The following is a 15969-nucleotide window of genomic DNA, read 5'->3' on the forward strand; positions in this document are numbered from 1 at the left end:
ATTGGTCATTGTCCATTTGGAAGACCCATTTGCGACCAAGCTTTAACTTCCTGACTGATGTCTTGAGATGTTGCTTCAATATATCCAAATAATTTTCCTTCTGATGATGCCATCTAGTTTGTGAAGTGCACCAGTCCCTCCTGCAGCATTGCACCCCCACAACATGATGCTGCCACCCCTGTCCTTCACGGTTGGGATGGTGTTCTTCGGCTTGCAAGCCTCCCCCTTTTTCCTCCAAACATAACAATGATCATGATGGCAAAACAGTTCTATTTTTGTTTCATCAGACCAGAGGACATTTCTCCAAAAAGTACGATCTTTGTCCCCATGTGCAGTTGCAAACCGTAGGCTGGCTTTTTTGGGGCGGTTATGGAGCAGTGGCTTCTTCCTTGCTGAGCGGCCTTTCAGGTTATGTCGATATAGGACTCGTTTTACTGTGGATATAGATCATTTTGTACCCGTTTCCTCCAGCATCTTCACAAGGTCCTTTGCTGTTGTTCTGGGATTGATTCGCACTTTTTGCATCAAAGTACATTCATCTCTAGGAGACAGAGCACGTCTCCTTCCTAAGCGGTAGGACGGCTGCGTGGTCCCATGGTGTTTGTACTTGCGTACTATTGTTTGTACAGATGAACGTGGTACCTTCAGACATTTGGAAATTGCTCCCAAGGATGAACCAGACTTGTGGAAGTCTACAATTTTTTTTCTGAGGTCTTGGCTGATTTCTTTTGATTTTCCCATGATGTCAAGCAAAGAGGCACCGCGTTTGAAGGTAGGCCTTGAAATACATCCACAGGTACACCTCCAATTGACTCAAATGATGTCAATTAGCCTATCAGAAACTTCTAAAGCCATGACATGATTTTATGGAATTTTCCAAGCTGTTTAAAGGCAGTCAACTTAGTGTATGTACACTTCTGACCCACTGGAATTGTGATACAGTGAATTATAAGTGAAATAATCTGTCTGTAAAATGACTTGTGTCATGCCGAACTCAAAACTATAGTTTGTTAACAAGAAATGTGTGGAGTGGTTGAAAAACTAGTTTTAATGACTCCAACCTAAGTGTATGTAAACTTCCGACTTCAACTGTATGTAAAAAATAGGCACCACAATGGAAATAAGTCCCTGACTTTATTGTGCAATCCCGGTCACTTAAAAAAAATCTTTGTGTATATATGTATTTATTTTACTGACAAAAATCAATCAATCCAAACTGTGCAGCAGCCAATTGATGAATGGAAAGAGACATCTGTTACAAAACACCAAAAAGTTTAATGACATTCAGAGATTGTCAAGTCAAGCCTTCGATACTGGGTAAGCCTACAAGGTAGGGAGGGATGTATTTATTGTGTTGAAAACACAAACCATGCTATTGAAGTGCACAAAGTCAGTATGCTTTGTTTATTGGTTGTGTGGTGCATTGGCACAGAAACCTGTAGGTGGAAAATTCAATGCATGTATTTTATATAATTAAAAATACGGCATCAAAATGTTGAACATCTGATTTCCCCCTAGCTAAGCATCGACTGCAACCGGCTCTGATCGTAGTGTAATGAAACAGGCAGGGAGAGTGAGCTCGTCTGTGGTGGTCGGCGAACCCATTAGCCTTCTGGCCCGTAGCCCTGCGTGACAACGACTGTGCTACAAAAGCATGCTGAAGTGACAAAGTCGATATCCACGTTTATAAACACAGGGTCGCTACAGTTATTGTTAGTTTTGGTCATAAACATTATTTTGAGTCAATTCTATGAGGGAGGAGGCTATTACATTTACTTTACAGTGCAAGGGGAGGGTCTTGTGAAAATATTTTTTATGTTGGGGAGGGGGATGCATTTTTTTATGACACCTTGAGTTGGACCAGCCCCTCCCCCCAGTAAATGTCCATCTATCCCTGAAGAAACTTCTTCAGCAGAGATAATGCCATAGAAAATATATATAATTTTCATGAGAAATATCCACCTCGTCGCAATTCATATAAAGCTTTAAACGCACGTATAAAGCCGACACCTTCCGCACACAAACAAGACTAATGCTCTCATAATCAGATTGCTGTATTTCCAATAAGCTGTTAACATATCACACAATTAAATGTTTTCCAAAAACAAACGAGATAGGGATAATCGGGGTCTGTGTAACCACCATTCAGCCATCTGCCATTTCTGGACAACAGACTTGCACGGGCACTGGTGGCAGACAGGAAGGCACATGACGATAGGGTAAAAGCTGTAACCTTAGCTCAGTAGGATTGGGACTGGGCTGATGATCTCTCTCTATCCGAACTGTTACCCCTTCTTATACTTTGAGAATATACAATAACCTGGCATTTGTTACAAACGGATATACAGTGTATCCGACAACTGTATAAGTAAATAAGTACACAGTATTTGAGTTGGCTTGTTAGTAAACACCCGTTGAAGTATGTTTTTCTGTAAGATCCTAATGCTCCTCTGAAACGGTTGAATAATCAGTTCGTAACACAAATCTAGATGACTGAATAGTGTAATCGGAATTATTCTACCTGTAGTGGCTGGTGGGACTTTAAAATCGGAGACCGGGCTCATAGAAATGAATGGAACAGAATCAATGGAACGGTTTCAAACACATGCTGTTCCATTTATTCCATTCCAGCCATTACTATGAGCTGTCCTCCCCTCACCAGCCTCTGTTCTACATTTTAAAAGCCTTGCCAACAATACTGAGGTATAAAAACATTGACAATTTCGGACAAATTATTATGAATGATTGACAGTAGGCAGGCACGTGTACAGTCATGTGGTTTTAAAATTGGAGGGGGTCAATCTTCCAATGACCTCACTGCTCCACCAAGTCTTTATTGTAGTTGAGAAGGTCGCAGGTCAGGATCAGGTCCGAGCGGCCACTCTCCATCACCACCCTGTCCAGTTGGAGACTGGTGGCCTCGTGGATCTCCACCAGCTCATCCAAGGGCCAGTCCAGCAGCTGGGCACTGGAGGGCATGGGGGGCAGCCCAGGCTGGTAGTCCTCCAGGGGATTGGGGTACAGAAGCTGTCGGAGGGAGGGCATCCTGACCGCCATCCTCACCAGGTCCAGGAGCCCGGCCAGGGAGAGCGGGTTCAAGGCGAGACCCAGGCTCTTCAGGCCCCGGCAGCAGCTGAGCGACGGGAGCATTGCCGCCAACAGGCCGTCGGTGAGGCCACAGCCGCTCAGGGAAAGTTGCATGAGGCAGCTGGACGCCTGGGAGAAGAGGCGACGCACCGAGGGCAAGGCCAACTCATCCAGCCTGTTCTCACTCAGGTCCAGTTGCTGCAGCGAGGAGGCGTGCGGGCTGCAGGATAGATAGGAGAGGTCGGCGGGGGTCAGGCTCAGGTAGGGAAGCTCCAGCACCTCCAGCGGCTGAGGGAAAGAGCTAGGGAACGGGGAACAAGTAGGAGGATGGGGAACAAGTGGGAGAGGGAACAAATACATGAGACAAACTTCATCTTTACAGACCACATGCTATAGACAATGGAGAGCTTGTCCTACCTGAGCAGCATGCGGAGGTGTCCAGGCAGCCGGAGGGCAGTGAGGCTGAGGCGGCGCAGCTGACTGAGCTTCCCCAGCCCCTGGGACATCTCCTTCATTGCCCCCTCCTGGCCGGCCATGTCTCTGCGGATGTCCAGGTTGCAATAGTGCAGGCGCAAGGAGCTCAGCATGGGGAACATGGAGAGCTGAGGGAGGAGGAGAGCCAGGCCGGCCACCCCCAGGCAGCTGTAGCGGATGTCCACCCCCAGGAGGACATGACGGGGTAGGAGGTCTAGCAGAGATCCGATGCTGGAGACGGAGAGCTCCTCCACACGGACATACCTGCACTGTAACTTGAGGGGCCCTGTCGTACCCAGGGCTGCGCGCACACGCTCCCAGGAGCGGGCATTCACAAAGAGGTCGGCCCTCACACACACCACCACCTCGCTGTCTACCTTAGAGTCTGCCTCCCCCTCGCCCACTTTGCCGCCTGCCAGACCAGCCACTGCTGCACTCTCCTTTCTCCTCTCCATCTCCATCCTCCTCCTCACCCCCTTCACCTGCTGGTCCTCCCGCAGACACCCCGATGTCTCCTCTTTCTCTTTTCTCACCGACTCCACCAGCAGCCCGCCTCCCTCTCCTTCCTCTAACCCTCCTCCTCTTTCTCGTTTGACCACGTCTCTCTCCCTTTCCATGGCCAGCACTCTCTTCCTTTCCCGTTCCCCCTCTCTCCCGAGGGACCTCTGAGCTGCAGCCCTGGCCTGTACAACCATGGTGCTGAGGGCCACGGTCAGTGACCAACCACCCATTGGGTCTCCCACTCCTCCCTCCTCACACTGCAGCCCACATAGGTCCAGCACCTGGAGAGCACACCTAGGAATAGAATATTGATTACATGGACAAAGATTGTCTGGTGCCCATGGATGTCTACCATCTTAGAGGTGAGCTACCTCTATGACATTGGTAGATTGTAGGCTGTGAAGTTGTCGATTGATCTTACTATTAAAAATTATTTTGTTTCCATTATTCAAAACCTCATTAACATCGATGGATAATGTTGTTTCAGAGAAGTAAACTAACAAAGATTGATTGTGTGTTACCTTTTGTCCGACAACCCTCTGACCACCGCGAGCAAGAGAGCCTGGACACAGAGTCGATTTGGAGGACTCTGCCCCTGCCTCCGGCCGCCAGCCCGCAGAGTCCGCTCGGGCCATCGCTGCACCAATTCCCCGACAGCCAGCGGGCGGCAGTTGCTGAAGGCAGCCTCCAGAAGCGGTCTGTACAGTTCCCTGGGTACACAACCAAGCCAACCCGGAGAGGAACTGTGATCACTCACAACCTCTTTGGCACAAAGATTCACCAAGGGAAGCACCATCACTCTTGTTTTGAGCTGTTGATAGAGTATCCCCAATTGTTTAAAGTAAATAAGCAAAGAATAACGACCGTTAGTAACTTTCCGGAGAGAATTAAACGCGATATGTATATTTTGCGACTTTGATGACTATCTATTTAGCTGTCTAGCTATCTTATATGCCAGTGAACATTTTCTGGTAGCACTAACGTCAGCTACAGTACTGTAGATATTAAGCAAAGGTCGCGAGTAGATCGTTTGATAGCATACGCAACTAAAAATATACTTTATATGTAAAACCGATATCTAGATAATAAACTTCCAGAAAGTATTAAACGATCGCTGGAAATGCCTCGGGTCAAAAAGATAGTGTTGCACATCATGTTAGCATGACATGCCACAGATAGGACCGATGGATTGCCTACTCCGAGTCGTTTATTATGGCGTTTGCGGTTACTTACTGATGACGTTCTATATGATGACGTTATCGATACGCGCCCCATTTAGATATTATTTTATTTAGTATTCATTGTCACCAAAGATGGTAAACGGCTCGCTTTATAAAATAACAGTTTAATTCAATAGTGTCAGAAATGTGTAGCCTAATTATTATAGTATATTTATATTTGTGCATACAGTGTTGATAACAGGAAATAGCAAATGCACGAATGTAGGACGGCTATGCCCTATTCAAAACAACAAACTGGGAACTCGGAAATCCTCGACTTCCGATTTCAGTGCATTCAGGACATACAGAAACTCTAAAAAAACGAGCCCCGACTGAGAAAAATATTTTGAACGGTCATCCAACTCGGAATTCCAAGTCGGAAATTTCGTCCATCTTTCTAGAGCTTCGACTTATCGACCTACAGATCACTGGCGTTGTGATTTGATCTAGTTTGTTTCCAGAGTTCCCAGTTGTCTACAGCAGTGCTGTAAAGTACTTAAGTAAAAATACTTTCAAGTACTACTTAAGGTGTTTTTTGGCGTATCTGTACTTTACTTTACTATTTATATTTTTTCAAACTTTTACTTCACTACATTCCTAAAGGAAATAATGTACTCCATACATTTTCCCTGACACAAAAAAGTACTTGTCACATTTTGACAGGAAAATGGTCAAATTCACACACTTATCAAGAGAACATCCCTCGTCATCCCTACTGCCTCTGATCTGGAGGACTCACTAAACACAAGTGCTTTGTTTGTAAATTACACTACTGTTTAAAAGTTTGGGGTCACTTAGAAATGCCATTGTTTTTGAAAGAAAAGCCATTTTTTTGTCCATTAAAATATCATCAAATTGATCAGAAATACAGTGTAGACGTTGTTAATGTTGTAAATGACTATTGTAGCTGGAAACGGCAGATTTTTTATGGAATATCTATATATGGGTACAGAGGCCCATTATCAGCAACCATCACTCCTGTTTTCCAATGGCACGTTGTGTTAGCTAATCCAAGTTTATCATTTTAAAAGGCTAATTGATCATTAGAAAACCATTTTGCAATTATGCTAGCACAGTTGAAAACTGTTGTTCTAATTAAAGAAGCAATACAACTGGCCTTTAGACTAGTTGAGTATCTGGAGCATTAGGATTTGTGAGCTCGATTACAGGCTCAAAATGGTCAGAAACAAAGAACTTTCTTTTGAAACTCGTCAATCTACACTTGTTTGAGAAATGAAGGCTATTCCGTTGCGAAAAATTGGCAAGAAACTGAAGATCTCGTACAACGCTGTGTAATACTCACCTCACCAAACCGCGCAAAATGGCTCTAACCAGAATAGAAAGAGGAGTGGGAGGCCCCGTTGCACAACTGAGCAAGAGGACAAGTACATTAGAGTGTCTAGTTTGAGAAACAGACGCCTCACAAGTCATCAACTGGTAGCTTCATTAAATAGTACCCCGCAAAACACCAGTCTCAACGTCATCAGTGAAGAGGCGACTCCGGGATGCAGGCCTTCTAGGCAGAGTTGCAAAGAAAAAGCCATATCTCTGTCCAGTGTCTGTGTTCTTTTGCCCATCTTAATCTTTTCTTTTTATTGGCCAGTCTGAGATACTGCATCCAAATGAACACTGTTTTTTACTGCATTAGTTTTGCTGCGTAACTGCAGTTACAGTGCAGTATAACTGCAGTTATTCTGCAATTACTGCGTCCAGAATACCACAGTCGACTGCCGTTACTGTACTTTTACTGCCATTTCAAAACTGCAATCTTTTTGTGTAAGGGTTGTATGTGTATTAATGTAGTAATAGGTTAAGTATTTGGTCCTATATGCATTGCACACAATCAATACATCAAGTTTGTGACTCTACAAATTGGTTGGATGCATTTGCTGTTTGTTTTGGTTGTGTTTCAGATTATTTTGTGCCCAATAGAAATGAATGGTAAATAATGTGTTGTGTCATTTTGGAGCCACTTTTAAGAATATGTTTCTAAACACTTCTACATTAAAGTGTATGCTACCATAATTACGGATAATCCTGAATGAATCGTGAATAATGTTGAGTGAGAAAGTTAGACACACAAATATACCCCCAAGACATGCTAACATCTCACCATGACAATAACAGGGGAGGGCAGCATTTTTGGAGGGGTATGATATTTGTGCATCTCTTGACTTTCTCACTCATCATTATTAACGATTCATTCACGATTATCTGTAATCAGAGCTTGTTTTTCCCTAATTCCCAATTGTTTTGAACACACTGATGTGTAGGGGGGGGGGGGGGGGGGGATTTCCGAGTTCTCACTTGTGCAGACCAGCTGGCTGGAGTGTTTACAGACATATTCAATTTCTCCTCATCCCAGTCTGCTGTCCCCAATTGCTTCAAGATGTCCTCCAATGTTCCTGTACCCAAGATAGCAAAGGTAACTGAACTAAATGACTAATCGCCCCCATAGCCCTCACTTCTGTCATGAAGTGCTTTGTGCTTTGAGAGGCTAGTTAACGATCATATTACTTCTACCTTACCGGACACCCTACAGCCACTTAAATTTGCTTACCACCTCAATAGATCCACAGACGATGCAATCGCCATCGCACTGCACACTGCCCTTTCCCACCTGGACAAAAGGAATACCTACGCCTGAATGTTGTTCATTGACTATAGCTCAGCGTTCAACACCATTGTGCCCATCATTAAGCAAAGGACCCTGGGACTAAACACCTCCCTCTGCAACTGGATCCTGGACTTCCTGACGGGCCGCCCCCATGTGGTAAGGGTAGGCAACAACACGTCTGCCCCGCTGATCTTCAAGGGTGTGTACTTAATCCCCTCCTCTACTCACTGTTCACACACGACTGCGTGGCCAAACACGACTCCAACACTATCATTAAGTTTGCTGACGACACAACAGTGGTTAGCCTGATCACCGACAACGATGAGACAGCCTATAGGCAGGAGGTCAGAGAACTGGCAGTGTGGTGCCAGGACAACAACCTCTCCCTCTTTGTGAGCAAGACAAAGGAGCTGATCGTGGACTACAGGAAAAGGCGGGCCGAACAGGCCCCCATTAGCATCAATGGGGCTGTAGTGGAGCGGGTCGAGAGTTTCAAGTTCCTTGGTGTCCACATCACCAACGAACTATCAGGGTCCAAACACACCAAGACAGTCGTGAAGAGGGCACGACAACACCTTTTCCCCCTCAGGAGACTGAAAAGATTTGGCATGGGTCCCTAGACCCTAAAAATATTTCTACAGCTGCACCATAGGCAGCATCCTGACCGGTTGCATCACCGCCTGGTATGGCAACTGCTCGGCATTTGGCGCTACAGAGGGTAGTGTGTATGGCCCAGTACATCACTGAGGCCAAGCTTCCTGCCATCCAGGACCTATATAAGAGGCGGTGTCAGAGGAAAGACCACATAATTGTCCGAGACTCCAGTCATCCAAGCCATAGACTGTTTTCTCTGCTACCGCACGGCAAGTGGTACCGGAGCGCCAAGTCTAGGACCAAAAGGTTCCTTAATAGCTTCTACCCCCAAGCCATAAGACTGCTGAACAATTAATCAAATGGCCACCAGAATATTACATTGACCCCCCCCACCTCACCCGCCCCATTTGTTTTGTACACTGCTGCTACTCGCTATTTATTATCTATGCATGGTCACTTCACCCCTACCTACATGTACAAATTACCTCAACTAACCTGTACCCCCACATACTTGACTTGGTACCGGTACCCGCTGTATATAGCCTCGTTATTTTATTGTTATGTTATTGTGTTACTTTTTATTATTTACATTTTTAATTTTTGACTTTAGATTATTTGGTAAATATTTTCTTAACTCCTCTTGAACTGCACTGTTGGTTAAGGGCTTGTAAGTAAGCAGTTAAGGTCTAAACTTGTTGTATTCGGCGCATGTGACAAATAAAGTTTGAGTTGATTTTTACTGTATTCTTTTGTATTCTACTGTATTTTAGTCAATGCCACTCTGACATTGCTCGTCCTAATATTTATATATTTCTTAATTCCATTATTTTACTTTTAGATTTGTGTGTTGTTGTGAATTGTTATGTACTACTGTGTAGTACCAATGTGACCAATAAAATTGGATCTGATTTGATTGGATTTGTTTAATTAGAACTGACTTGGTTTCATAGTCACAAAATAGCCTATAGGCCTACAACAACTTAGGATAGGCTACCATTTGTCCCATCTCTCATTTAATTGGACTCACTTCCACAGCCACAGAAAGTAAGGGTGCTGAGAGTCCTGCAGCACCCCCCTTTTCCAAAAAAATATAAATGTATTTTAATTACTTTGAAAATAATTTTGGGTCTCAAAAGTAGTTCACAGAGCCTTTACTAGTCCTGTAATTACTCTCATTTAATTGGGCCTATTAGATAGGCTATTATAATTTCACTTTTTTGTTCTATGCATTTGAAAAGTGAACAGAAAGTTGATATTTTGAATTCAAGTGTGTAGGCTACCACTGTAATAAGTAAGCCCACTGTAGTTCTCTTTTTTCCCCCCAGAGGAGACAATGTTTCAGAATTCGTGGGCAGTGCAGCAGATTGAGATTTAGGAGAAAGTAAATGCAAATATTACTGAATTCAAACTGAATTCAGATCTGTATACAGGTCCACAACAATTTGCAACTGTTTTTGTGTTTCAGAAACAGTCAGCTACAGCTAATGTCAGTGCAAAAAAAGAAAGCAAAGCAGTCTGCCAACACCTCCTAAGACATTTCACGAAGTTCGCCATTGATATTTCCTTTAGATAAACTGTCTTGGCCTAATTCCAATACTTTCCAAGTATACAGTGCATTCGGAAAGTTTTCAGACCCCTTGACTTTTTCCAGCCTTATTCTAAAATTGATTAATTCATTTTCCCCCCCTCATCAATCTACACACAATACCTCATAATGACAAAGCAAAAACAGATTTTATGTTATTTTTTGCAAAAAGAACAAAAAGACTGAAATATAACATTTACATAAGTATTCAGACCCTTTACTGAGTACTTTGTTGAAGCACCTTTGGCAGCGATTACAGCCTCGAGTCTTCTTGGGGATGACGCTACAAGCCTGACACACCTGTATTTGGGGAGTTTCTCCCATTCTTCTCTGTAGATCCTCTCAAGCTCTGTCAGGTTGGATAGGGAGCCTTGCTACACAGCTATTTTCAGGTCTCTCCAGAGATGTTCAATCGGGTTCAAGTCCGGGCTCTAGCTGGGCCACACAAGAACATTCAGAGACTTGTCCCGAAGCCAGTCCTGTGTTGTCTTGGCTGTGTGCTTGAGGTCGTTGTCCTGTTAGAAGGTGAACCTTTGCCCCAGTCTGAGGTCCTGAGCACTCTGGAGCAGGTTTTCATCAATAATCTCTCTGTACTTTGCTCTGTTCATCTTTCCCTCGATCCTGACTAGTCTCCTTGTCCCTGCCGCTGAAAAACACCCCCACAGCATGATACTGCTACCACCATGCTTCACCGTAGGGATGGTGCCAGGTTTCCTCCAGACGTGACACTTGGCATTCAGGCCAAAGAGTTCAATCTTGGTTTCATCAGACCAAATGATCTTGTTTTCTCATGGTCTAAGAGTCTTTAGGTGCCTTTTGGCAAACTCCAAGCGGGCTGTGATGTGCCTTTTACTGATGAGTGGCTTCCGTCTGGCCACTCTACCATAAAGGCCTGATTGGTGGAGTGCTGCAGAGATGGTTGTCTTTCTTTAAGGTTTTACCATCTCCACAGAGGAACTCTGGAGCTCTGTCAGAGTGACCTTCTCCCCAGATTGCTCAGTTTGGGCAGGCAGCCAGCTATAGGAAGAGACTTGGTGGTTCCAAACTTCTTCCATTTAAGAATCATGGAGGCCACTGTGTTCTTGGGGACGTTCAATGCTGAAGAAATGTTTTGGTATCCTTCCCCACATCTGTTCCTCGACACAATCCTGTCTCTGAGCTCTACGTCCTTTGCCCTCATGGATTGGTTTTTGCTCATGCACTGTCAACTGTGGGACCTTATATAGACAGGTGTGTGCCTTTCCAAATCATGTTCAATCAATTGAATTTACCACAGGTGGATTCCAATCAAGTTGTATAAACATCTCAAGGATGATCAATGGAATCAGGATGCACCGGGCCTCCATTTTGAGTCTCATAGCAAAGGGTCTGAATACTTATGTAAATAAGGTATTTCTATTTTTAATGTGTAATACATTTGCAAACATTTCTAAAAACCTGTTTTTGCTTCATTGTTATGGGGTATTGTGTGTAGGTTGATGAGAATAAAAGTAATTTTTAATGCATTTTAGAATAAGGCTGTAACATAACAAAATGTGGAAAAAGGGAGGGGGGTCTGAATACTTTCCAAATGCGTTGTACAGCAAATAAGGGCATTATCATAACCATAAAAGTGAATGATGGGCATTATTCAGGTGGAGTTATAAAGCTCGTTCATTCAAGCACAGTTTTATCACAGGTCTGATTCATAACAGGAAATATGGGTATAAATCTCCAAATTTTGGTGCGTCCACAGTCTGTTCAGAAATAGTGCATGCAGATATTTAGTATAAAATGTATGCAATTGTTATAAATGAGTTCCCAGGGCTTTTGTCACCATTGCTAAGCAGTAGCTGACTAACAGAGACTTCACGCTCCAGACCAGACACTGGGGGCCTAGGAAGAAGAAGCAAGGAGGTAGGCAGAGCCAAGCACGAGCTAGTGAGATCTTGTTGGTGCCTTCTAGCATGTATTTGCATATTTCCGTTAGGGAACGCCTTGTATTCCAAATAAAGTCTACAAAAGTCCACTCCGTTTGTAACATATTCTAATTTTGGGAACAGAAAACGGTATTGAGATTAAATGTTTCATCAATGAGAAAATTTGCAGGATGTTGGCCAAAATCCATCTCACTCCATCTTCTCCCACTGCTGGTCACTGGGCTTCCTCTCATCACCCATTCAGATTTATACGGTGAAAAATCTAGCTCATTGTTCTATCTGTGATTGTACCCTAACAGGTACTGTTTGTCCCTCCTGAGTCACCGTAGCAACAACAGCCTCATACACTTCCTAAAAATCATCAGAATTGATCTAAGCAAAATCAAGAAATCTGTAATTAATTTTGACATTTCTGCAGAGGAGATCTTAGTTGCTCAATTTTACATCTAGCTAAGGTGTTTGGTGCAGTATTTCACAAGTTAAAAAATGTGCATGGAAAATTAGTCAGTCTATCAAGTCAGAAAAGTCCCTGCACATTAAGGACTGATTTCTGAGAACAATAACATGTCTACAACTTCATCATCTGCAAGCTGTATCATGACACTAGGCGAGACCCAAATGCAGACACAGGAGGCAGATGGTTGGAGTTTAAGATGTTTAATAAATCCAAAGGGGATAGGCAAGAGAATGGTCGTGGACTGGTAAAAGGTCATAACCAGATCAGAGTCCAGGAGGTACAGAGTGGCAGGCAGGCTCGAGGTCAGGGCAGGCAGAATGGTCAGGCAGGCGGGAATGGAGTCCAGAACAGGCAAGGGTCAAAACCGGCAGGACTAGAAAAAAGAGAAAAGGCAAAGCAAGAAAACGAGAAAAGCCGCTGGTAGGCTTGGACATACAACACAAACTGTCAGAGAGAGATAGGAAACACAGGGATAAATACACAGGGAAAACAAGCGACACCTGGAGGGGGTGGAGACAATAACGAGGACAGGTGAAACTATTCAGGGTGTGACAAGCTGTCAAACTATTGTGAATAAAGCAAATGCTACACACTTTATCCGTGCACAAAATCACTTGCTAGCTAGCTAAAGTATCATACTTATTTGTCAATTAAGCTAGAAAGTAGTAGCTAGCAGGCACATTGAGCAGCCAGGCTACATTCAGCATATCAAGTCATTGGCGAGTGGCGATGTGTGTGGTGTGCTTTGGCGCCGTCTTTTTTTTCCTTATTTTTTTTAAACAAGTTTCTCACTATATCTATTACCAGAGTGTGTCTGTCTGGTAGTGTTTCATAGCGAATCGTGTTACAAAACAGGTCCAGAGGGACACAAGATGCTCACAAATGGATTTTGGAAAATTGACAAGTTATGTAAACAAGTCTGAGGCGCTGCGTAATGGGTATGTCTGTCTCACGATCTGGAGGTTCTGGCTGCTATGATTGGATAGAGCACGTGCAGCTGATAGAGTGCATTCAGCACAGCTGCTTCTCTCGTGTTAGTGGGCATGATCATAATCCAAACCCAACCCTCATTAAATCGTGATGAACTCACTTACAAAACTCTGTTTTGGACAAGACTGACTTCATGACCAAAATGATCCTACTTATACTTTGCAGTCAATTTTGACACTAGAATTTATGTTTATGACTCATATCGATGCCACATAGACCGTTTAAAACCAGAGAAGTGGGTTCTAAGGGGCAGTTGACATTAAAAAAAATGTTTAGATCACATGATAACATTTCAAAGTATGCATTAAGGTGTCTGTAATGGAATAAACGTGGCAAAAACAAGTGTAGACATTAATAAATGCATTTTAATAGCTTCCAAAATATATTTTTTTATAATTGTGGAGAAGTGCCAAGATGGTGGTGCAGTAGTTTAAAAACAGCACCCAATGTCAGTCATCTAGTGCAGGTATTACCAAACGGGGGTACACGCAATGCCGTTGGGGGTACGCCAAATAAAAATGTGATTGACATTTAAAAAATATATTATAAAAAATATATATTAAAAAAATAAAGTTTCTTCTTCACATTTTCAAAGAGTCCATTTATATTTTCCAACGAGGCTATACATTTGGGTGAGTTTTTTTTCCGCCTGAGAAGCCTCGTTTCACTGCCAAAAATCTAATTAAACCATCTAGTGTTCAGCAAAATACCAACACAATGTCAAATACATGACAGGGAGACATAGTGCAGTGGTAACGCGTGTGCAAGTAGTTGCTCCCGACGCCACTTGAGTACACTGTAGCATCCACCGAGAGGCTCTTGCTGCTAAGGGAATGCTTGACAGTTTGAAAGACGTTTTGGACACTACAGTGAAAATAGTTAACTTTGTTAATACACACCCTACCACAAGATGGCAGTATAAATAGGCCATACGGCCAATGTGGCTTTCTTATTTTGCAAAAGAGCAGATGGAAGACATACCATTGTACTTAATTTATCAACCACTGGCCCAGTTTAGTCCCCATAACCCCTGTCACTGGGGTAAACAACTGGGATGTCCTTTTGTGCAAGCACAGGGATAGCAAGCCCAGTGCAGACTTTATTGATAAAAATAAAATCAAAAGTAATTTTTTCACATGCGGCGAATACAACCAGTGTAGACCTTACAGTGAAATGCTTAATTACAAGCCCTTAACCAACAATGCATGTTTAAGAAAAAAAAAGAAAAAGAAATATAACAAATAATTAACGAGCAACAGTAAAATAACAGTAGCGAGGACAAAATAAGTGTAACTTATTTTTTAAAACAACGTGAAAAAACGAACGAAACGGCACAGTTGATTAGGAGCACGTAAAACGGCAGCCATCCCCTCCGGCACCTTTATATCTACAAGGGTGGAGAATGAATATGAGTGAATGTCTCTTGTGGTTTTAATGCAAGTGTTATTAATTTGCTAATATTATAGTGTTATAAAATGTCTATCATTATATTCATGTACAATATTAAATATTATGACAACGTGTGAAGTCGTTTTCTAATAATAATATGTATTATTATTATTATTGTCACTATTATTATTGTAATTAGTCATTACAATTTGTTATTACCAAAGATTAATTTAGCGATAAGTAAAATGTGTCATTACCATGTCATGGCATACTTTTCATATTATATATTATACTACACAGATAGACGTTCCATGCTTAAAGTGGCCTTTTAAAGGGCCTAGTAGCCTTGCCTGGTCCCAGATTTTATTTGTGTTCTTTCCAACTCCATTGCTGTCATTCATAGCCTATTAGATCAAAAGTAAAACAAACAATTGTTGCTCCGTCTGCCATTTTGCCGTGTGGGTAAATCCTTTCAATTGTCTACTTCTGGGAGGCTGAAAAACTAAAAGGACAGGTTTGCAAGATTCCATTTTTTTCAGGGTATTTTAATTTGTCCTATCCCACTACCCTACAATATTCGGCACAGACCTGTACGTAAAGCTAGCCTGGCAGATGCGACAAGAGCTGGTGTCAGCCAGACTACTTTAGAGCTACTAAAAGGGCCTAATAGTTTTTAAAGGCATTTTTATGTGGATGTTGTCGTGTAATATAATTTGACTATAATTGTTATTCAACCGCAGATTAGAGTGATTAGAGGACATTGTGGGACAATATGAATTGGCTGCCATTGGGAGGTTACCACTGTTGTTTGCCATGTTTAGACTTTAAACCTTTGCGTTATGCCATATATTTCAACTGTATAATAGGATTACTTTAGAACTAAATAGAATACATACACATTAATTGTGATGACTTTGCACCAAACAAGCAAAAAACTACCAACGTCTGTTTTGTAGCTTACAATTGCTCATGTGGATTTGTGTAACCTTTTTTCAGAATACCACGTATGAGTTGGCAATATGTCGGAGTTGGAAATAGTTTTGTTTGGTGAACAGTCGACTGGCAAAAGCTCAGCTGGCAACATCATCCTGGGGAAACAAATATTTGATGGCCCAAAAAACACAGAGAGCCACAAG

The 15969-nt window shown here is 42.7% G+C and overlaps 1 protein-coding gene across 1 annotated transcript; it reads right to left on the minus strand.

The window, feature by feature from the left end:
* Window positions 1–1255: 1255 nt before the first annotated feature.
* On the minus strand, window positions 1256–5278 carry LOC139532019 (leucine-rich repeat-containing protein 14). The gene is made up of 3 exons (XM_071329123.1): window positions 4584–5278; window positions 3505–4356; window positions 1256–3388 (listed from the first exon to the last, which is right to left on the minus strand). The coding sequence occupies exons 1-3, from the start codon at window positions 4856–4858 to the stop codon at window positions 2815–2817; spliced, it is 1701 nt and encodes a 566-aa protein (XP_071185224.1). The 5' UTR covers window positions 4859–5278; the 3' UTR covers window positions 1256–2814.
* Between the last annotated feature and the right edge of the window lie 10691 nt (window positions 5279–15969).

Source organism: Salvelinus alpinus, chromosome 10, assembly GCF_045679555.1.
Source record: "Salvelinus alpinus chromosome 10, SLU_Salpinus.1, whole genome shotgun sequence".
Lineage (NCBI taxonomy): Eukaryota > Metazoa > Chordata > Actinopteri > Salmoniformes > Salmonidae > Salvelinus > Salvelinus alpinus.

Coding starts and splice junctions, on each gene's coding strand:
- LOC139532019 (XM_071329123.1), bottom strand. CDS start 4,858: ATGGTGCTTCCCTTGGTGAATCTTTGTGCCAAAGAGGTTGTGAGTGAT. Junction 4,357..4,583: donor AGAGGGTTGTCGGACAAAAG/GTAACACACAAT, acceptor TTCTATTCCTAG/GTGTGCTCTCCAGGTGCTGG. Junction 3,389..3,504: donor CACCTCCGCATGCTGCTCAG/GTAGGACAAGCT, acceptor CCCGTTCCCTAG/CTCTTTCCCTCAGCCGCTGG.